General features: G+C 35.8%; 1 protein-coding gene across 1 annotated transcript in view; it reads left to right on the plus strand.

The window, feature by feature from the left end:
• Window positions 1-24,450, plus strand: part of SPAG16 (sperm associated antigen 16) — a 1,067,206-nt gene that overhangs the window by 772,501 nt on the left and 270,255 nt on the right. The window contains exon 15 of the mRNA XM_027566726.1: window positions 5,839-5,965. Within this exon, the coding sequence (XP_027422527.1) occupies window positions 5,839-5,965 (127 nt within the window). The remainder of the gene's footprint in view (window positions 1-5,838; window positions 5,966-24,450) is intronic.

Raw genomic sequence — 24,450 nt, forward strand, 5'->3', positions numbered from 1 at the left:
AGTCCCCTATGATGAAAAGAACTTCTTTTTTTGGTGTTAGCTCTAGAAGCTCTTGTAGGTCTTCATAGACCTCTTCAACTTAGCTTCTTTACCATTAGTGCTTGGGGCACAGACTTTGATTACTGTGATATTGAATGTTTTGCCTTGGAAATGAACAGAGTTTGTTCTGTCATTTTTGAGCTTGTACCAAAGTACTGCATTTCAGACTCTTTTGTTGACTATGATGGCTACTCCATTTCTTCTATGGTATTCTTGTCCACATAGTAGATATAATGGCCATCTGAATTAAATTTGCCCATTCTGGTCCATTTTAGTTTACTGATTCCTAAAATATCAATGTTCCCTCTCACCATCTCCTGTTTGACCACTTCCAATTTACCTTGATTCATGGACCTAACATTCCAGATTCCTATCCAATATTGTTCTTTATAGCATTAGACTTTACTTTTATAACCAGCACATCCACAACTGGGTGTGTTTCCATTTTGGCTCAGCTTCTTCATTCCTTCTGCAGCTATTTTTCCACTCTTCTCTCATGGCATATTGGGCACCTACTGAACTCAGGAGTTCGTATTTCAGCCTTTTCATACTCTTCATGGGGCTTCCCTGATAGCTCAGTTGATAAACAGTCCACCTGCAGTGCTGGAGACCCCGGTTCAATTCCTGGGTTGGGAAGATTTGCTGCAGAAGCGATAGGCTACTCACTCCAGTATTCTTGGGCTTCCCTTGTGGCTCAGTTGGTAAAGAATCTGCCTGCAGTGTGGGAGACCTGGGTTCAATTCCTGGGTTAGGAAGATACCCTGGAGAAGGGAAAGCCTATCCATTCCAATATTCTGATCTGGAGAATTCCATGGACTGTATAGTCCATGGGGGTCACATTCTTCATGGTGTTCTCAAGGCAAGAATGCTGAAGTGGTTTGCCATTCCCTTCTCCGGTGGACCATATTTTGTTAGAACTCTCCACCACGACCCATCCGTCTTGGATGGCTCTGCATGGCATGGCTCATAGTTTCATTGAGACAAGGCTGTGATCCATGTGATTAGTTTTGTTAGTTTCCTGTAATTGTGGTTTTCATTCTGGCTGCCCTCTAGAGAGGCAAAATGATGGGTGGTTGCCAGGAGTTTGGATGGATGGATGAGTGCAAAGAATACTTAGGAAAAATACTCTGATGATACCATTGTGAAGGGTATATGTCATTGTAAAGTTGTCTAAACTCATAGAATGTGCAACACTAGGAGTGAATTGTAATGTAAAAGTAGGAATTTGAGGTGATTATAATGTGTCAATATTGGTTCATCAAATGTAACAAATGTGCCTCTGCAGTGGACAAGTTGTAAGTGGGGGAGGCTAAGTGGAGGCAGGAGATAAATAAAAATTTCTCTATTTTCCCTTTAATTTTGCTATGAGCCAAAACTACGTTTAAAAAATAAAGTCTTAAGAAATATATAGAGCAATTTTTTTATAAACATATCTCCCTATTCAATCACTGTACCATATCTGTTGTATACTTTCAAGCAGTTTAATGACAGTTTAGCATAAACTTACATTGTTTCTGTAATTGCTATTTTGTGGATCAGATGGTAAAAAAATCTGCCTGCAATGATGGAGACCTGGGTTCCAATCCTGGGTCGGGAAAATCCCCAGGAGGAGGGGGTGGCAACCCACTCCAGTATTCTTGCCTGAAGAATCCCCATGGACAGAGGAGCCTGGCGGGCTACTGTCCATGGAGTCACAAAGAGTCGCACACCACTGAGCAACTAAGCACAGTACATCACAGTAATTCATCTCAGTTATTTATTTATACATCTGCAGTTATTTGCAAATCATTTACAAAACATTTGCAAAACATTTACTAGGTGCTATTCAAGATCATGGGAATGTATTGTTAAGCCAAAGTACCTATTCTTAAAGAGCTTATAACATTCTCATGTGTACATAGTTGACACATAATCATTAATTTAATTTTCTATTATTTTGCATAACTCTCAGAAGAGAACAATTACATATATTGTGTTATTCAGCCTTGAAGAAACTTGCAAAAGAAGTAATGTCATAGACCTAAAAATATTTTCCTTCTTTGGATGTTCTGACATTCACTCCAAATAAAGATGGTAAAAATAAAGATATATATATATACATGTACTATATATACATATATATGAGAATATATATAAAAATAGTGAGTTGAACCAACAGAATTTTTAATCTGATTTAGCTGACTTATCAGAAAGGAGGTTCAAAGTGCAATTAAATTAGACCTCTGTTTCTATAATAAATTAAGAGTCTATGTTTTTCTTCTTGATATAATATAAATATATAAGGAATTTCATATAAAATAGTTTATTACTCTATGGCATTTCTTATACTACCTGAAAAATATCCTTCTAACCCAAACTTACAGTAATGCCCAAACTTGTAAAATCTATTTTTGGAAATTATATAAAGCCATAAGATATGTTTATGTGAAGAAATACTATGGATTTATGAAAATAGTTTAATTATTCATTTAAACTATAAATTACTTCATTAGCTAATTTTTGCTTTTTCTTTGTTTTACAATATATAAATATGTTTAAAGACATCTATGCTGAGAGATAGCTGTTCAGTCTGCTTTTCTTCCTGTCACTGTTGGTAACAAGTTTGCTTAAAGGTGCCTCTAGCAGTTTTCAGGATCCACAACAGCACAAGATTTATTTCTTCTAAATTAGATTATTATAAAATTCACGTGTTTCCATTTTTTAGTAAGTAACCTTAAAAGTTTAAAAAATATGAACACCTTTGTGATTCTTGATATGTACAGCTAAATATTTCTCCAGTATATTTCCAGCAGCCTAGGTAAAGCTAGTTTGATTTTATACTGTTATACTCTAACTTATTCTCACTAGGATCTTTAAGTTGGAGTTGACAAAGCTTAATAGGGGCATTTAGGAGTCATGGCTATTCATTTTAATCTCAATTGTATCCTTTGTCCATTTTCTAAATTTTACTTGCTTCATTTTACTATTTGAGTCTATAATCCCAAAACTAATAAATACACACACACACACACACACAAACAAAAGATAAAACACTACTGTATTTTTCTGAGCTTCTGCTCATTTACCATATTTTGAGAAACAAAAGTCCGTTAAAGTTTCACATGGTCAACATTGATTACTCTACTCCACTTATATTCATTTATTCTATAAATCAAAATCAAATCCCAAATGTCACAGAAACTAAACCAGGTGCTGGAGATTCAGTGTCATATAAATAACCATCTGCCTGAATCTGATCTTCTTTGAGAGCTTTCAATGCAGCCATCTTTATTACCTTTCCTTCTCGGTATCAGCACTGGTACCAGTGACATAACAAGAATTACATTTTAGAGAATTTTCCAAAATTCTTTGAGTTTATACTTTCTTTAGGATGGTCACAATTCCTACCTCCCTGAACAAAAACATTTTCTTTGAAATCTTTATTTCTTAGTTATGTTAATTGCCTAACTGTAGCTAGTCTTTGTTTTATTACCTGACATAAATTATAGATAAAATGTTTGCTTTTTCACCAGGTTGTCAACTAAACCCTTTTCCACACTCCCTATCTTCATTTCCCTCAAAACTCACAGTGTGTGATTTGGATTAGTAATAATTTAGTGTCTTCTTTTGACCTATAGAAGGAGAAAGGCAGGTGATTCCAGTTCACCTGAGATTGCGTGAGAAGGAATACAGAATCTTGATATTCCAACTTTTTTGTTCTGGATTCTCTGCATCTTTTATCTCTTCCTTTTGTCTAGCTGATTCAGAACTATTAAGGTTAGAAGCAATATTACCTTAAGGCTGGTGTGAAAGTTCAGTCACAAAGTCGTGTCTGACTGTCCGCAATCCCATGGACTATAGCACACCAGCCTTCCCTGTCCACTATCTCCTGGAGTTTGCTTAAACTCATGTCCATTGAGTCAGTGATGCCATCCAACCATCTCATGTTCTGTCGCCCACTTCTCCTCTGGCCCGCAGTCCTCTGACAAAACATGACCCACTGGAGAAGAGAAGGGCAAACCACTCCAGGATTCTTGGCCTCAAGAACCTCATCAACAGTGTGAAAGTACTTTAACTTCTGGGTAAACACCCATAAGGCATTTGTCATCTATTGGGTTAATTTTTTTTTTTTTTAATTTTTATATGCTCCAGGCACTCCGATAGGCACTACATTACCTCTCTTCTAACTGAAAGTGTAGTTACCAAGTGTCTCCTGGTTATCAAATCTGAATACAAACTTGTACCACCACTTTACAAGTTATTCTGTTTTTTCATAATTCATATTTTGTCATGAATTTTAAGTTCCTTGAGAAATGGAAAAGTTTGGCTAAATGATGTTATTCAAATTGTTTAAAATAATGAATCTATTTTTATCAATAAATTATTTAGCACAGCATTTAGTTCATTAAAAACCCTTAATAAGTATTGACTATTATTTTAATTTTATCAGAATGTTCTAAATGTATTGACAGCAGTAAAAATGAAATATGAAAATACTAAAACCATTTAAATAATTTATTTTTATATTTAGTATAGTTTCTAAAATTTTAATATTCAATGGTATAAGGCACATTTTATGATTTTCTTTGTGTCATAAAATCTAGAGAAGAAAAGGTCATGAAGTCTATAACCTGACTTTGAGAAGAAGTTCCTCCAAATTAAATTCTGATTAAAATTTATTCTGTACTCAAAGTTGAAAAAAAATTCCATTCTGTGACTTCTAAAAGGTGTTTGAAAGCCCTTATATCTGGAAAGAGTTCTTTATAATTTTTAACATTTAATATTCCATGTAATCCTGATAACTATTCTTTTCTAAAAATTAAATTCATTGATTCTTCACATTTCTTACATGTTTACGTATTTGAAAACATTCCAAGTTCCTTGTGTTCTTTTTAAGTCACAAAAAGGATTGAATATTCCATTTATTAGATTGAGGGTAAAAGATTGTTATACTGCATTGTGAGTGATAACAGTTACAGAATTTTAAAACTAATTGCATTTGTTACATTGCTGGAATGTTTAGGGAACATTTGACTTGGATTCTAATACAGTATGCACATTTTTTTACAGAAAGGGTAGAAATCAGGAGTAAATGAGGAATAAGTATGTGAGCTAGTTCAAAATAATGAGAGAAATTATATATTGATCAAGTTATTTAACATTTTAGAATATCTAGAAAGAAAATAATGAAGGAAGGATTTTTGACTAGGCATTAAAAAATTATTTCTAATAATTTTGTCTAACAGACCACAATAGGCACAGCTTCCTTGCCATCAATTTACATGGTTCCAGTGATCTACCCACTATGATAAAAATTATTCTTTCCTGTCCAGTTGTTTTCCTACCTCTGTTTTTATTTTTATTCTGAGATATAAATTGTCAGTACTAACTAGTTACAAGCATGTGAAGGGAGTGTGCATTTTGTGCAAATTTTTTACATGTATAGGTAGTTTTTATATGTAAATCACATGTCATACATGAGATATGTGTATATATAGACAAATTGCATGCACATCCATGTGTGTAGTTCTGTTTTATTACATCTTCTAATATAATTAAAATCATCAAAATGATTTCCTGAGAATCATCTTCCAAAGTGTGATATAGGATTTTACATATATGAATTTTCACTTTACAATGCTTTTATGTTGAAGACAAAGGTATAATGAATACTTTTTAGTTTAGAGGAATGTATTCTTGTGGATTTAATAAAATAGTAATAGAAAATCTTTTCTTTTGGTCTGAGTTTCTATATATATTTTTAGAGAAGTATCATGTGTGTGTGTGTATATATAAAACTTCTTTTTTAATACTTTAAAGGGTCACATGATAGCATCCTGTGATGCCTGTGGAGTTACAAAGCTGTGGGATTTTCGGAAGCTTTTACCCATGGTGTCCATTGATGTAGGTCCAAGCCCGGGCAATGAGGTGACCTTTGATTCATCAGGTAGGATCGTTTTTGTATAACATTTTGACCAAGTTGACAACTTTAATATTTGTCCTGAAAGTATTTTCTATTGCCATTTTAATTTTTTGCATTTCCTTCTATGTAAATTTCTGTTCTTAATATTATACTAAAATATATTACACTGTTATAATCATCATATTATATATCATATCACATATATATAATGAAAGCATTGCATTTATCACATGCGTGAAAAAAAGGATAATAGAGAAGGTAAGTGTGTGCTCATTTAAATTACTCAAGTTCCTAGTAGCATCATGCAAAATTTGGAGTCTGCATGCCTTGGAATCACCATCCAACGCAAGAAAATCAAGTTTTTTGAAGGCAAATGGCTAAAAGTAGGGAAGAACAAAACTTTGACAAGAGTAAAATTAAAACATTTTACAGAATATTTTAGTCTATAATAAATGCGTAATACCTCATATTCTCTAGATTTTACAATTAAATTTAAATATATATTCATTTTGCTGCAATTATGTCCAAAAATAATTGTTTTAACTGGTAATAATTATAGTATATTATCATGTTTAGCATTTTTCTGCAATAAGATGAATGTTATCAATAAGAAAATATTTTATCCTTGCTGATGATCAGTAGTGTAGCAACTGATATTAATAGTCACACAATGATTCCACTTGTATATTTAAAATGTTAAAATTGCAATTACAACTCTATCTTTAATGATATCCTATGCTAAATAATGTATATCTGTTATTGATTGATATAGCTTACCTTTGCTATTATAATACATGTTATAAACTTTTTTAAGTTTTGAGATGTTAGAACTTGTGTTATTTATTGGCAGCCACTCAAAGTGGTAGAGATAGTGATTTTAGATGAAGAAATAGAGATTGAATATATATAATGGAAATAATATTCTATTTAAATATAGTCCAGAAAGTATGAATATACTCAGCAATTCTAGAGCCATAAGATAATTGTGTGTTCCATGGAACTGGTTTCATGATATTGCCATGACATATCTGAAATTCAGAATTCAGTAAGTTTGTCTTCTTAACAAATCTTAAGTTGTGTTCCCATTGCAGACTGGTATATGAGCCACACTAATAACAATGACTTCCTTAAAAATATTTTAGTAATGTTCTTGACATTAAGACTTTTATGCTCTGCTAGAATTGAAACAGAAAACACTGTACAGGATAAAAGACCCTAACTATGAGAATTTAATTTTTTAATGTGAAGGCTCATTAGTATTATAATTTATACTTTACAATATATAGAATATACATTGACATCATAAATCTAAAAGAGTTTCAACTTGTGTTTTATAAACATTTTCAAATCAATAAATTTCCTTTATTATCTTGAAATAGCATCCAAGTATTCAGGTTCTTGAGTTTTGAATTCTGAAATTTCAAAGCTTTTGTCTGTACTTTCTAATAATAGAAAAACAGGTGTTTTGGAAAGCTGTACAACTAACACTAGATATATATTTTACTGTCATAATATTAAATATGTTTTCACTGCCTTTTACTGTCCTTATCATCCATCCTCAAATTTTTTTTCTATATATTGTCAGGCAAACCTTATTTTAAATAAATGTCAGTTCTATCTTACTGTCATGCAAGTCTTGAAGCCCCTGGTACAACAAATCTATTTTTTCTCTCCATTACTGCTATATATTCGATAGTACACTAATATTAAGAAAACTGTCAAAATCAAGGATGGAACAATGAGAAACATAAAGAGTGTAAACCAGGGACCCTATTAATGAAAACATTTCATCAGTTTGAAGAAATATAATTTCAACTTGACCTTTCCATTCCTTTGACCATTTCTTCAAGGAACATGATATAATTAATTTTAATTCTAGAGTTTGAAAAATTAATGTCTTTTTCTCATTGAATAATGAGAAATGTGTGCTTTGGTGGAGAAGAAGTCTTAAGTCACTCATCATTTTAAAAGTATGAAATACATTAAGAGTTGTAGGAACTTGGGAAGAGCAAAGACAAGGTCTAATGAGGATCTGAACAGAGAGATGAAAATCACAAAGTTAAATACCAGAAATTATGTTCATTTCAAGAGAGTAAAGAAAAGTGAAGTCAAGAGCAAAACAAAATTGAAATAAGGACAGGAACATGTAGATCTCTTCTCATCTGCATTTATTCAGGAAAAGATGATTTTAAAAGTATAAAAAGATGTCATGAGGATATTTGGACTATGAAAATAATATCAAATATAACATAATAAGCTCAGAATACACATTCATTTGACATACTTTATTTATTCCCAGTGGCAAGCCAATGCAAGCTTACCTCCTTGGACCTGAGGAAAGGTCATTGATAATACACATGCAGTATCATCATAATATCATATAACATATGCAGAAGTATTGATAGTATTCTGTTTGAGAAATTTAATATAAGGAATGTGCAAGTAGTTTTCAGATATCCTAAATAATAAACACAGAAACAAAAATTTTCTCCTAATATTTCATGTCTCTAGATCAGTTTAATTGAAGGGCATCTTGAAATTTTGAGGTGTGCTGCTTAAACAGAGCTGTCTCCATACACAATGGCTTGTCTTTATAAATAAGGGATTTCTTCACTGCAAATCCAACACAGGATACACAGGATATTTGAGTAGAGATCATTAAAGACTGAAACTGTGGTTCATAACATTTGATTTCAAATATTTATTAAAATGTATTCATTAATTATTTATCTCATAACTATTTTTATTTTATTTTATAATTTTATTTTAAATTTATAAGAGTAAATTACATACTAATGAAATAGTACTTATTCTGTTTTAAAATTGGTATTTCTCATGATGTATCAGGGACTTCCTCCCCTGGAAAAGGAAATGGCAATCCACATCAATATTCTTACCTGGAAAAACCCATGATCAGAGGAGCCCAGCAGGCTACAGTACATGGGGTTCAAAGAGTCGGACACAACTTAGAAACTAAACAACAAAATACGGTGTATCAATTTTTGAAATGTTATATTTGATAAAAATATTTCAAACCAATGGTGTGGAAAAAGAACGTACACTAAGATTTAGACCCTTAGCTCTTCCTCACCTTTTAGATTTTAAGCAAGTTATTTGATCTTCCTGAATTAAGCTTTTTCATGTAAATAATAGAAGAGATAATTGTCTTACTATATTCTAATTTGTCTCATGGGTTAATTGCATTCTATAATGAGGAAATCCCAATATAGTCTTGTTTTCCTCTAATATTAAAAATAATTTAAATGATTAACTAGCAAGTAAAACTGTATTTAACATTATATGTGCATATATAATTAAAATCAAAAGATTTAAAGAAGTGTGAATCATCATCTAGGGCTTAGCTTTACTGTTGCTGTAAGAAATCAGCTTCTTACACATTTAAAAGAGGAGTTGCATGTGGCATAGTATTATTTGCATAATGTTTTATTTGAAAATGCACTGCTTACAACAAATACAGATTACCTATGTTTATAGATATATACCGGAGAAGGCAATGGCAACCCACTCCAGTACTCTTGCCTGGAAAATCCCAAAGACGGTGAAGCCTGGTAGGCTGCAGTCTGTGGGGTCACGAAGAATCGGACATGACTGAGAGACTTCACTTTCACTTTTCACTTTCATGCATTGGAGAAGGAAATGGCAACCCACTCCAGTGTTCTTGCCTGGAGAATCCCAAGGATCGGGGAGCCTGGTGGGCTGCCGTCTATGGGGTCGCACAGAGTCAGACAGGACTGAAGCGGCTTAGCAGCAGCAGCAGCATAGATATATACGTGTATCAGTATATATTTATCATTCATGTATTTGTAAAAGGATAAGTATTCTTTCTCATTAAACAGAGAACCTCCTGGTAGTACAGTGCTACACATACAAATATTCATTATCTAAATATCTCGCACTTGGCATACACAAATGCCATATGTTTTACCATTCAAAAATTTATTACTATTTCAGAAAAATGTTAAATGGAATTTTATAGTGAAAGTAACCAAAATGAACTGTGAGAATTTATACATACGCTTTCCCACAGCTCTCATTTCATCATGTTTATGTAGTTTAGAACTATTTTTCATTCCTTTGTAAAAGGTAATTCCAATACATTTGCAAAGAAGTCACATCCTTAAAACATGCAGAAGCTGAAGCTTGAGCCAGATGGGAACTTTCCAACAGAAAGCTTATCAGTCTTAGACCATTAAAACGGGCAAGGTTTCCCACCATTTGGAGATAATCCTAGATATTTCCCACAAGCAGAATGACAATAGAGATACTAAACTATAAGAAAAAATAATGACCCCATTATAAAATATGACGAGTATCAGACCCTTCTAAAATTGTTCAAAAAATAATAAGATAATCTTCATTTTTGGTTTATTAGTTTCTGTTAGTGAAGGCTTCAGTTCCCTGTTCTGTTTTATATTTAAAAGATGCGCTTTCTTGGAGGCTCAGTGGTAATCCGTGTGCAATGGCCGAAACATAGGTTCAATCCCTGGGTCAGGAAGATCCCCTGGTGGAGGAAATGGCAACACACTCCAGTACTCTCGCCTGGAGAATCCTATGGACAGAGAAGCCTGACAGGTTACAGTCCATAGTGTCACAGAGAATCAGACACGACTATAGCAATTTAGCAGCAGGAGCAGCATATTTAAAAGACAGGTTGTGGTCAATCCCTTCTGTTGGAAGCAGTGTAGTATAATGGAACATCTGGAAGTTAGTATAACTCAGAATTTAGAAGCCCTGGTTTTGAATTCTGTCTCTACTACTAACTAGCCGAATGATCTTGGTGAAATTTCTGAACATTTCTGAGTCTTAATTTCCTTGTCTGTGGAATGTTAAAAACCTACCACAACTTCCACTTCCAGCCAAACAGGGACCATTAGGTAGGACTCCTACCTAAAATGAAGGAAAAAACAGACAAAATTTATGCAACAATGGTTTTCAGAAATTGAATATTGGGCAGTGGAAGACAGTACTGAGAGGTGGGTAAATAAGATGAGCTCTATGGCTGCACAGAATACTGTCTGGAGGAAATCTCTAGATTGCATCTCAGAAATGAACAAAAACCTTGAGGAAGCTCAGCAAACTCCCAGAGTTAGGGAGATGGAATGGGCAGTCCAGTGAGGCCAAGGCAGAGGACAGGACAGGAGACAGGACAGGAGACAGCAACATAAAGAGGGAGCTCTGGAGATCTGCAAAAGATCCCTTCCAATCTTTAGCTGAGTATGGATCAGTACATGACAGCCTAAAGGCTTAGAAAAATCTGTCTGAAGAGTTAACAAGAAAAATCCCTGAGGATCACAATAGCCTAGGAATAGTTTGTGCTCCCATCAACCAGGATGGTAAAACCTTGCAATTCAAAAGGATAGTACATAGAACAGGGCTTGGCAAAGTACTGCCTATAGTCCAGCTTGACCTGTATTTATCTGTAATTTTAATGGTATACAACCATACCCATTAATTTATGCATTATCTAAGGCTACTTTTATACTACAACAGCAGAGTTGAATATTCGCAATGGAAACTATATGGCTTGTGAAGGCTCAGCTATTTATTGTCTGGCTCTTTGCAGAAAACTTGACTCAGGGAGAGGGCTCAGAATGTTATTACCTCAATAGTGAGGCAACATCAGTCCACACTTCTGGGTCTAGTCCCTTTACCAATGGAACCATCTGAGTCAGCTCTCATAAAAATCTTGTTTATTCTTTACCACAGCTTAATGAGGTTGTTACTACTGAAATCATTCACCTCAGATTGGGACTTCAATCCATGTGCTCGGGCTTGAACTCAGCCCAAACCCATGGTTTTCCAGCTGAGATCCCACACATAGTTTCAGGACCTAATGAAGCTTAGATTCTTGATTTCTCGTTGCAGAAAGATTCAGTGAAAGACAAAGTGATAGGAAAGAAATGGATTTGTAACCTGGAAGAGTTGCTTTTAAATTTGCACTGCATCTGCTTCTGTGACTTTAACCCCCCCCTTTTTTTTTATTATAAACGTACATAATGGCCTGCCTCAAGGAGATAACCAGACCCGTCCACCTGTGAATGCCTGTGATTCTCTGTGTAGCAAATGGCATAGCACCAAGCACATTTCATGACCAAAATTTCACATTTGGGGAGTCTGGGATCACAGATAGATGTGACATCTTTGTTTGTTGATATGACAGGAGATATTGCATTTCACACTGCCCATGTAATGACTGTAAGGAAGACATAAAAATAACACATCCCACTACCTGAGGCTTGTCATTTTAGGAGATTTGCAAGAATTAAATGGTCTGTTTACTTTGTATCCCACCCATCTCTGATCCAGAAAAGAATCTGACATCCAGGCCCCAGCAAGATGGTTACTTTGAGGGTCAGGCCTGCCATCTTCTCTGTCAGCAGGCTCACAAAGTCTGTTCCTAATCCACGTACCTCATCTCAGATTCATTGACTTATCTTGCAGCGAGCAGAGCAAGCTTTGACTAGGCTGTGTTGTTCAGTCTGTCAGTGATGTCCAATTCTTTGCGACCCCATGGACTGCAGCACACCAGGCATCCCTGTCCATCACTAACTCCTCGAGTTTGCTTAAACTCATGTCTATTGAGTCAATGATGCCATCCAATCATCTCATCCTCTGTAACCCCCTCTTCCTCCTGTCTTCAATCTTTCCCAGCATGAGAGTCTTTCCCAATGAATTGTGTCTTTGCATCAGGTGGCCCAAGTATTGGAGCTTCAGCATCAGTCTTTCCAATGAATATTCAGGATTGAATTCCTTTAAGAGTTTTTCCAACAGTTCAAAAGCATCAGTTCTTTGCTGCTTAGCCTTCTTTATGGTCCAACTCTCACATCCATACATGATGACAGGAATAACCATAGCTTTGACTATATCGAACTTTGTTGGCAAAGTGATGTCTCTGCTTTTAAATACGCTGTCTAGGTTTATCATAATTTTTCTTCCTAGGAGCAAGTATCTTTTAATTTCATGGCTGCAGTCACCATCTGCAGTGATTTTGGAGCCCCCCCCCCAAATAAAGTCTGTCACTGTTTCCATTGTTTCCCTATTTATTTGCCATGAAGTGATGGGACCAAATACCATAATATTAGTTTCTTGAATGCTCAGTTTTAAACAAGCTTACTCACTCTCCTCTTTCACCTTCATCAAGAGGCTCTTTAGTTCCTCTTCACTCCATGACACACCATTAGGGTGTGTCATCTGCATATCTGAGGTTGTTGTTATTTCTCCCAGCAACTTGATTCCAGCTTGTGAATCATCCAACCTGGCATTTCACAGGATGTACTCTACATATAAGCGAAATAAGCAGGGTGACAATATACAGCTGTGGTGTACTCCTTTCCCAATTTTAAACTAGTCCTTTGTTTCATGTCCGGCTCTAACTGTTGCTTCTTGACCTGCATACAGGTTTCTCAGGAGGCAGATAAGGTGGTTTGGTATTTCTGTCTCTTTTAGAATTTTAAGAACAGTTTGTTGTATTCACACAGATGCTTTATTGTAGTCAATGAAGCAGAAGTAGATGTTTTTCTGGACTTGCGTTGCTTTTTCTATGATTCGATGGTGTTGACAATTTGATCTCTGGCTCCCCTACCTTTTCTAAATCCAGCTTGTGCAGCTGGAAGTTCTCAGTTCACGTACTGTTAAAGCCTTGCTTAAAGAATTTTGAGCATTACCTTGCTATCATGTGAAATGAGTGCGGTTGTGTGGTAGTTTGAATGTTCTTGGCATTGACCTTCTTTGGGATGAAAACTGACCTTTTTGTGTCCTGTGGCCACTGCTCCATTTTCCAAATTTGCTGGCATATTGAGTGCAGCACTTTAACAGTATCATCTTTTAGGATTTGAAATAGCTAGATTCCATCACCTCAATTAGCTTTGTTCATAGTGATGCTTCTTAAAACCCACTTGACTGCACACTCTAGGATGTCTGGCTCTATGTGAGTGACCCACACCATTGTCCTTGTCCAGGTCAATAAGACCTTTATTGGATCATCTTTCTGTGTATTCTTGCCATCTCTTTTCTACTAGGTCCATATCATTTCTGTACCCACCTTTGCATGAAATGTTCCCTTGTTATCTCTTAATTTTCATGAAAAGATCTCTAATCTTTCCCATTCTATTGTTTTCCTCTATTTCTTTGCACTGACCATTTAGGAAGACTTTCTTATCTCTCCTTGCTATTCTTTGGTACCCAATTAAGATGGGTATATCTTTCTTTTACTCCTTTGCCTTTCACTTCTCTTCTTTTCTTAGCTCTTTTTAAGGCCTCCTCAGACAACCACTTTGCTTTCTTGAATTTCTTTTTCTTGTGGATGGTTTTGATCTCTGCCTCCTATACAGTGTTATGAACCTCCAGCCATAATTCTTCAGGCCCTCTGTCTATCAGATCTAATCTCTTGGATCTATTTGTTACTTCCACTGTATAATCATAAGGAATTTGATTTAGGTCATATCTAAATGGCCTAGTGGTTTTCCCTACTCTCTTCAATTTACGTTTAAATTTGGCAATAAGGAGTTCATGATCTGAGCCACAGTCAGCTTCCTGGTCTTGTTTTTGCTGACTATATAGAGCTTCTCCATCTTTGGCTGCAAAGAATATAATCAGTCTGATTTTGGTATTGACCATCTGGTGATGTTCATGTGTAGAGTCATATTTTGTATTGTTGGAAGAGGGTGTTTGGTATGAGCAGTGCATTCTCTTAGCAAAACTCTGTTAGCCTTTTGCCCTACTTCATTTTGTACTCCAAGGCCAAAATTGCCTGTTACTCCAGGTATCTCTTGACTCCCTAATTTTGCATTCCAGTCCCCTATGATGAAAAGGACATCTGTTTTTTTTTTGTTTGTTTGTTTTGTTTTTTGGTGTTAGTTCTAAAAGGTATTGTGTTTCTTCATAGAACTCTTCAACTTCAGCTTCTTCAGCATTACTGGTTGGGGCATAGACTTGGATTACTGTGACTCAGTAACAGATTTATTTATAAGTAAACACACTCCACAGACAGAGTGTGAGCCATCTCAGAAGTCAAAAGTGGCCTTGGAAGAAACACAGTCCATAGACAAGACTGTGGGCCATTGCTGAGGGTGAGTGCAACCTCAGAAAGTGGTGTGGTTAGCCTTCATGGACTGGGTAATTGCATAGGGTACAGAATGGGAAGATTATCCCAAAAATTTTGGAGATGGGGCAGAGTGTTCCAGGAATTAGGCTGCCACTCACTTTTTGGTCTTTGATGATTGGCCTTGGGGCTTCCCTGGTAACTCGGATGGTAAAGAATCTGCCTGTAATGCAGGAGACGTGGGTTGGATTCCTGGGTAGGGACGATCCCCTGGAGAAGGAAATGGCAACTCACTCCCATATTCTTGCCTGAAGAATTGCATGGTTAGAGGACCCCTATGGTCCAGACATGACTGAGAGACTAACACACTTGGGTCTGTCATGAGTCCCTATGTGTCATTTAGCTTGCTGATGTGTTACAGTGAGCATATACTGAAGCTCACGTCGAGCCTAGTGGAAGTCGACTCGTTTGCCATCTTGGACCTATTTGGTTCTAATCAGTTTATGTTGTGTTCTCAGGCTGTCATTCTTTTAAAGGTTGTGCCCTGTCCCCTCCTCTTCTGTTTCACCATTGTCTCCTCTTTACAGATGAGGAAACTAGGACATGAAGTTAACAACAAACCCAATGATACCTATCTGATCAAATATGGAGTCAGAATTCACATTCAGAGAGTCTAATTCCAGAGACTAGAATTTGGACTTTTTATCATTCTGCTTCTCACTGTAATAATAGTATTAGTTTCACATTGATATATGACATCTGTTCAGAGAAATAATTCATTTGCTATAGATATTGAAATAATCTAAGTAATGACCACTTGAAGTGTTTGACTCAAAACTGATTAAGACAGGATCCTGTCACTATTTGTCAACTAGTTGTGTCTGAAAAGGAAGACAAGATAAAGGGGGGGAAAAAAAGAAAAGATGATTTCCCTAGTGTTATCTGCCAAGTTTTTGATGTCTTATAACAAGAGAGAAAGAAAAGTGAAAGAGTTAGTCACTCAGTCATTGACCTGATGGACTTTGCGACCTGATGGACGATAGTCCTCCAGGCTCTTCTGTCCATGGAATTCTCCAAGCAAAGATGGTGGAGTGGGTAGCCATTGCCTTCTCCAGGGGATCTTCCTGACCCAGGGATCAAATCCAGCTCTCCTACATTATAGGTGGATTATAACAATGGGGAACCTTAAATATGTTCCTAATGGGAGCTGAAACTCCAGCTCCACACCTCATGGTTAATTCTTATCAGACTAATCTGGATGGAATAGGTGAATGCTTACAGGCACCTTTTGTTATTTACTTAAGTCCTGGCCTGATTAGAAACTGAAATAGGAAAGGAGTAAAACAAGCTAACTTCTCTAAGGCATAAGGCAGAGATAAGCTAAATAGCTCCTCCTAAGAGCAAGATCATTCTACTTCAATTTCCTGGGAAAGAGTAACAGGGAGAGTGGATAAAACACAAGAGAGAAAAGGAGACTAGAAGACTCTGCTCAGTTATTTATAACCCCGCTATTCTGTCCCCTGTTTGTATGCAAATCCATTTTGTTTTTGAGTAAAATATGGGCTTCTCTGCTACTGGAGAAAGGAATTGGAGGAACTGAAAGAAATAAGATTATGTATCTCCCTTGCAGACTCAAATGTGTGAATAATACCTGCAATGAAGTATACTATGCTCTAGGAACTGGACAAGGTGTTTTTTTGTTTGTTTTTTACTTAGCACAGAACTAGGGGTTTGGTTCCATTTCTCCCATTTTAAGAAGTTTTGAGAGCTTTAATTATGTATGTATATTAACAAATATATGTATTTGTACATTTCTATGAGACCCTGAATTCCATTTTATTTCATCCTTAGATCCAGGGAATTGTAAAGAAAAAATTCTGGAGATTCATAGGAACTGGTTTTACACTTTACCTGTAAAATAAAAAAGTGTCCTTTCTCTTTGTTTTTTGTCATGCTATTCTATGTTTTAGAAGCATTTTTATTCACCTGATAGCAAGTATAGAAGGTAACATGCTAATAATAATAGGGATGCCATGAAAACTTTAATTAAAGGTGTATTGTTTGAAGATATATTAATTCAGAAATAATATTTGCAGTTGTAAAAAATGTTATGACCATTGACTGTGAACCTATTCTGTTTGATCTGTTGTCCATTCTGACTGATTGGTGAAAGTGAAAGTCGCTCGGCCATGCCCAACTCTTTGCAACCCCATGGACTACACAGTCCATGTAATTCTCCAAGCCAGAATACAGGAGTGGGTAGCCTTTCCCTTCTCCAGGGGATCTTCCTAACCCAGGGATCGAACTCAAGTCCCCCACATTGCAAGCGGGTTCTGTACCAGCTGAGCCACAAGGGAAGCCTAATTGGTTGGCGACGACACCATATTAATTTTTATGTATTTAGACTATCATCCTAATAATGTATCATACATTCTGAAAACTGAAGTGCATTTGAATTACACAAATTGTGATTATACTTAATTATATTACACTTAATATAAATGAAATTACTGACTTTTTCAAAATACAGAATCAATGCACGTAACTCTTGTTCCTTTCCGATACTATGTTTGAAAGGGTGTGTACTTAATCTAATGACAACATCATTGTACAAACTATAAGGCCTCACTTTTGCAACTGTTTTCATAGTTTTAGAAATGATTATTTCATATCTCCAATACTATCTAATGTCTTATCTGAGTCTGGATTGAATTTGTAGAAAGAAACATATAGAAATAATTCACATACCATACATCAGAAGTTAAGCACAAGGCAAGGCTCTAAAGAATATTGTTGTCCATCTGTGGTTGAATATGAAATTGTAATATGAAATTGAGCAGGACACTTAGTCTCTGTTGACTTCAACTTGATCTTAAAAACATGAGATTTGGATTAAGTGACTTCATCAGTTATGTTTCCAACCTAAGTTTTGTACAGCTGAGTAGTGCCTTGTCCACTCTTCATTGGAGCATGGTATTCTGGGATAAAAATAATATTTTAAAATAAAAACTTAATACTCTTTTATACTATTTAACATTTACAAATAAAATATGAAACTGTAAGTAAAACACTCCACTTTTCCTAGTTCCAAAATGGAAATAATTTGATATAAAAATCAAGATTATTTAGAAACTGAGCCTCAAATTGAAATGACAGCTGTGTTGCTCAGCAATATAAAACTTTTATTCTTACAAACCTAACAACATGTTCATTCTCTGTAGGAATGGAATTTTATCAAACAACATGCATAAGTTTCAACATTTTAATAACTTAATAACTCAAACAAATTCTTCTTATAGGGCTTTATGAGATAGTAAAAATCTGACCTATTCTGGTTTAATCAGAGCAGAAAATAACTTATTAATCTTACAAATTAGAGCATTATTCAGATGCAGTCAGCTATTATAGCTTTAACTGCCTGGATGATACAAAGAAGTCACACTTACGTTGTTAGATCCTCAGTTTTATATAGTATTTTCTCCTTGCTTAATTCTCTGTTGTAGTTGAATTGCATAGAAATATTAGGCCTAGATGATCAAGATTCTTGGAAATATTTTTCTATGTACATAAACTTTCTCCTTGGAAGTTCATTACAGAGCTTATGTGCCTAATTATATACAAACATTTTAAATACAGCTCATATCCAAAAAATGACAAATTCTAAATTACTGTCATCATATTTAATGAGGATTAATTTTGCAGGAGTCATATAAGAAATAGTTTTCAAATGCATTTATAGCAGTTATTTTCGTGTAACAATTACTGTGCTAATGCCAAGTTATTGCCACCACGTTTAAGAAATTTAGGAGATCAGCCCTGGGATTTCTTTGGAGGGAATGATGCTGAAACTCCAGTACTTTGGCCACCTCATGCGAAGAGTTGACTCATTGGAAAAGACTCTGATGCTGGGAGGGATTGGGGGAAGGAGGAGAAGGGGACGACAGAGGATGAGATGGCTGGATGGCATCACTGACTCGATGGACATGAGTCTGAGTGAACTCCAGGAGTTGGTGATGGACAGGGAGGCCTGGTGTGCTGCGATTCATGGGGTCGCAAAGAGTTGGACATGACTGAGCAACTGAACTGAACTGAAATGAACAAGTATGAGGAATTAATTTCATGACTGGCTATATCTTAATATCACCTAGGCAATAAAATATTCCATATAATTAACTATGACCATATGATTACAAATACTATAAAAAGAACAAATGCATGTTTGCGTAGGTCATTATGAAATATGACTATTTTTACACATATATTAATCAAGAAAAATACATTTATATAAAGAAATAAAGTACAGTCTTACCTTTGAATTTTTCCTAGGGGTACATAGTTATGTAATTAAGAGGAATGTACTATTTTAATGTAGTAGCATATGATGGTGTACTCAATTTAAAAATAATAACAGTTGAAATCTGTAGTCTACACATACCTCATAGCCCAAAGTCAAGTAGCACAAGAATCTATCTTCTTTTTAGTAGATTATGTATACAAAACTGAATAGATAATTATCTTTAATCAGCCAAGCTGATACTTCTTAATAGGATAATCCTTTAAGAGAAGTTGCAGTTCAACAGAAGTGCAAATCAATCCAGAGCAAATAGCATACTCTCCTAGAGAGGGAGCTGGCCCCGATGGCACATATGATAACACTCAGTTATATTTATCTAAAATTGAATTTCAAACAATATTCACATATGCTTTCTCAAATCTGGTTGATCTCAGAGTATCTTACTTATACTATAACTGGAGTGAATATCAAAAATTATTTAAAATCATATTCATGCAGCATCCCCTACTATGCAGTCTACAACAAAAAGAAAGAAAAATTGAAAAAGGAATATAACAGTATATTATTGATATTATGAAAATCAGTACTTTGTAAATGTTTTGAAATAGTGAGTTTGATAAGTGGAATAATGAATATGCATTTGGCATAATATATATGTGCATTTCAGTCATACCTTCTAGCCAAGAATTTTATTATTTTCTCCCCTGTATTTTTGTTTGTCTAAAAGTAGAAATTATGCTCATTCAGTTGACAAATAGTTAGCGTAAGCCTGTTATCTGCCAGGTACTATTCTAAATTCTGGGATTTAGCTATGAAGAGACAGGTAAGATTCTATTTACAAAGTAAATTGAAGCAATAGTCATGAATGTGCAAATCATAAACTGGGAGTGTTGAAAACTCTAAGTTAAACTGCCCCACATATAATATGCTGTAGGTGCCATCAGAGTGTGTTTTGTAAAGGGTACTATAGCTGTTTATGGAGCTGGAGAAAAAAGATGGGCACTTCTGTAATGTAAATGACATTACCATTTCTCTTCTCATGGACTCAGTTTACTTTGAAGTTTTGCTCTTCTGTTATCCTTTCACTATGTCTTTCATAATGTTTGATATCTTCCTTTTTCTATGCAGCACTAGGAACCATTTATCCTTATAAAAATTTAGTTGTAACAATAAATGTTATCTGTTGCTTCTGCTTTAGCTTCTCTTTCTCCTTCTTCTACTTCTTTCCTCCTCCCCTTTCCTCCTTATGTCCCTTCTGTTCATCCAGCTTCTTTCTCCCTTCTTTCTCTTATTCTTCCTCAAATACAAAGAGCTGAGTTAACCATAACTCTCAATATGTAACAGACAATTATTTGTAGATTTTATTACTTTTCTCCTTTCATGTTCCATCCCTACTCTCATTCCCTCCAACCCTGTATGGAAGTCTTTAAATATCCTTGATATATTTCCTTAGATTTGCAAGTATCTTTGAAGAATATAGTTATTTTATACATGAATGCATCTAATTTTCTTTAAAAACTATATTTTGTCACAAATTTCATTCAGTTTCTTGCCTTTTAATTCTATCCTTTTTATCCATATATCAGCTCATCTACTGGATAGTATTCCAATTTTATTCATTTTATCATTTTATTTCTTTATTGTACTAGTGTAAGGCACCATAGAACCTAATCCCCCTATAAGTCCCTGCTACTTCAGTAACCTCAGATATGAAGATAATAACACCCTTATGGCAGAAAGTGAAGAAGAACTAAAGAGCCTCTTGATGAAAGTGAAAGAGGAGAGTGAAAAAGCTGGCTTAAAACTCAACATTCAGAAAACTAAAACAAAAAAAAAAAAAAGAAAACTAAGATCATGGCATCTGGTCCCATCACTTCATGGCAAATAGATGGGGAAACAGTGGAAACAGTGGCAGACTTTATTTTGGGGGGCTCCAAAATCACTGCAGATGGTGATTGCAGCCATGAAATTGAAAGATGCTTGCTCCTTAGAAGAAAAGTTATGACCAACCTAGATAACATACTCGGAGAAGGCAATGGCACCCCACTCCAGCACTCTTGCCTGGAAAATCCCATGGATGGAGGAGCCTGGTAGGCTGCAGTCCATGAGGTCGCAAAGAGTCGGACACAACTGAGCGACTTCACTTTCACTTTTTACTTTCATGCATTGGAGAAGGAAATGGCACCCCACTCCAGTGTTCTTGCCTGGAGAATCCCAGGGATGGGGGAGCCTGGTAGGCTGCCGTCTATGGGGTCGCACAGAGTCAAACACGACTGAAGCGACTTAGCAGCAGCAGCAGGGAGGGCTGGCATGCTGCAGTCCACAGGGTCACAAAGAGTCAGACATAACGGAGCGACTGAACTGAACTGAAGTGTGTGTGCTTGTCATGTCTGACTCTTTGTGACCCCATGGACCATAGCCTGCTAGGCTCCTCTGTCCTTGGGATTTTCCTGGCAAGGATACTGGAGGGGGTTGCCATGACCTCCTCCAGGGGAATCTTCCCAACCCAGGGATTGAAACCTGTGTGTCCTGCATTACAGGTAGATTCTATACCCCTGAGCCACTGGGGAAGCCCCGAACATCCTCATATATATCTCCATTATGAGTGACTGTGAGAGTTTCTCTGTGGTATATACCACCTCGTCCTGGAAAGGAGAGGACTTGCCATGCCACAGAATGTATATCATTTAATTCAATTAAGCATTGTCACATGGTTCTTAACAATCACTGTTCTGATTACAACCCTTCAGGAATCTCGTTTTCAGCATCTGGTAGAGCTGTGGACTAAATTGTATTCAACCTTTAAGATCCATGTGTTGAAACCTTAGCTCCCTGTGTGACTATATTTGGAGAAAGGCCTTTTACGAAGTAGTGAAATTTAAATGAGATCCTAAAGGTGATGTCCTAATCCAATTGGATTAGGGGTTATTTAAGAAGAGTCACCTATAAGCACAAGATTATGAGGGCTCACAGCTGGAAAGCCATAGTCTGCAAGCCAGGAAGAGAGCCTTCACAGAACCTTACCATGCCAGCATCCTGATCTGGGACTTCAAGCTTCCAGAACTGTGAGAAAATAAATTTCTGCTTTTAAAGACACCCGGTGGTTATGGCAGCCCAAGTAGACTAATACAGGTAGTATTTGACTTTATAATTCTGCCAGTATAGCGGGCACTACATACATTGCATTTCCCTAATTACTAGTACTGTTGAGCATCTTTTCATTCATAAGTCTTTCAGGCCTTCTCACCTGTGAATTAATTGCCTTTGCCAATTTTTTTATATTGGGTTTCCTTTCTCTTGGGACTTAGAGATTTAATTATCTATATACAGTCAGCCTTGTGGCTCCCCAGGTGTCACAGTGGTAAAGAATTTGCTTTCAGTGCAGGAGATGTGGAAGACAAGGGTTTGATCCCTGGGTTGGGAAGATCCCCTGGAGTAGGAAATGGCAGCCCACTACAATATCCTTGCCTAGAAATTTCCACAGACAGAGGAGCCTGGCAGACTACAGTCCATAGGGTTGCAAAGACTCAGACACAACTGGGTGAGCACACATGTATACAACTACTCTTGAATGTATATTTATTCCAAAGAGAGACATTTATTGATCTTATATATGGTGTGCATGCTAAGTCACTTCAGTCATGCCCAACTATCTGCAACCCTATGAACTGTAGCCCTCCAGGCTCCTCTGTCCATTTAATTCTCCAGGCAATTTCACAGAATAAAAACTATTGTATTTTTATCTTAATATTTGGGGTGGGGGGGGCATTGCTTGAGAATATTATCCATATTATTAGATCACAAAATCATTTTTCCAAATCTTCCTTTTTTAGCTTTACATTGTTACCTTTAACATTTTAGGACTTTGATTCAAGGTACAAGAGGTTGTTATCAGTCAGTGTTTCCTCCAAAAACTAACCCAGAATCTTCCTGACTTGTTGGAGCATTTGTTCCTTGTTCTCTTATGAGAAAGCGGCATGTCTCTTCAGGCCTCTTGCACTTTCATAAGCTCCAGCCGAGCTCCATGTGTCTTCTCATTCTGGACCCCAGGGTCTACATGTGGGGCATGTTAACCTCCTGCAGTAAGTATAGCTGGAGGGAAAAGAAGCAGTGCAATCACATTCATGTCTTCTTTCCAACGTGTCAAGTATTATCTGCTTGATATCCGTTTGTCCAAAGCATGTTCGTAGCAAGTTATAAGCCAAATCCGAAGCCACTTAAATAGAGGTATATACTGTTATTACAGATTACAAGGACATGTCCTGGATTATGCCTAGAGATTTTTAACCTTGTTATAAGAAAGAAACACAAAGTTGTGGAAAATAATTCAGTGACTATAGTGGGAGGTCCAGTTTTATTTTCCTACCTACTGAGGCTTTTTTTTTTTTTTTTTTGACAATATCAACTATACAATTAAACCTTACCTTACTGATCTGGATGCCACTTCTATCAACCTCATATAGAGAGATAGAGTCTTTTTTGAATTCATTTTTCTAATCTTTTGGTAACATTTTTTTTCTGAGTTGGCATAGTTCTGTTTGTATTACTGGATGTTCTAGTATTACTTCACATATGAATGTGAAGCCACTCTTTGCTCTCCTTTTCCAAAAGTATCTATTAAGTTTCTTATCTCCTAGAATCTTTACTCTTTTCAAAATTTTAAGTTGTTTTTCATTATGTCAGAGAACATGAACTGCATTAAGCTGGTCTCCTGTGACTTCTAATATAGACAGTTTGTTCAGTGTTTCTTATGTAATTAAAAAGAATGCATATGTGTGCACCCCTTATTAGATCAAGCATTTTTCTAGAATTTACTTTGAGCTTATTTACAAGATATTCACATCATTTATAACGTTTATTTTGACTCCTTGAGCTCTCCATTTCTGACTTGGATATAGTAAAAAATCCTTAACCACAAGTGTTAAGTTATTCTTATAATTTTATCAGTTTTTTGCTGCATATATTTTGAGGCTATGTTTTTAGATAGATATAGTCATAATCATTATATATTCTTCAACTTTTCTCCCTTTTATCAACCTGTAATCACCTTCATGATGATTTTGCCTTAAGTTCTATTTGGTCTTATATTATGAATTGGTACCCTGTTTTCTTTGAAGTCATATTTTCCTGGTAATCTTTCTTTCCCTACTTTTA

The sequence above is a fragment of the Bos indicus x Bos taurus genome, chromosome 2 (assembly GCF_003369695.1).
Source record: "Bos indicus x Bos taurus breed Angus x Brahman F1 hybrid chromosome 2, Bos_hybrid_MaternalHap_v2.0, whole genome shotgun sequence".
Lineage (NCBI taxonomy): Eukaryota > Metazoa > Chordata > Mammalia > Artiodactyla > Bovidae > Bos > Bos indicus x Bos taurus.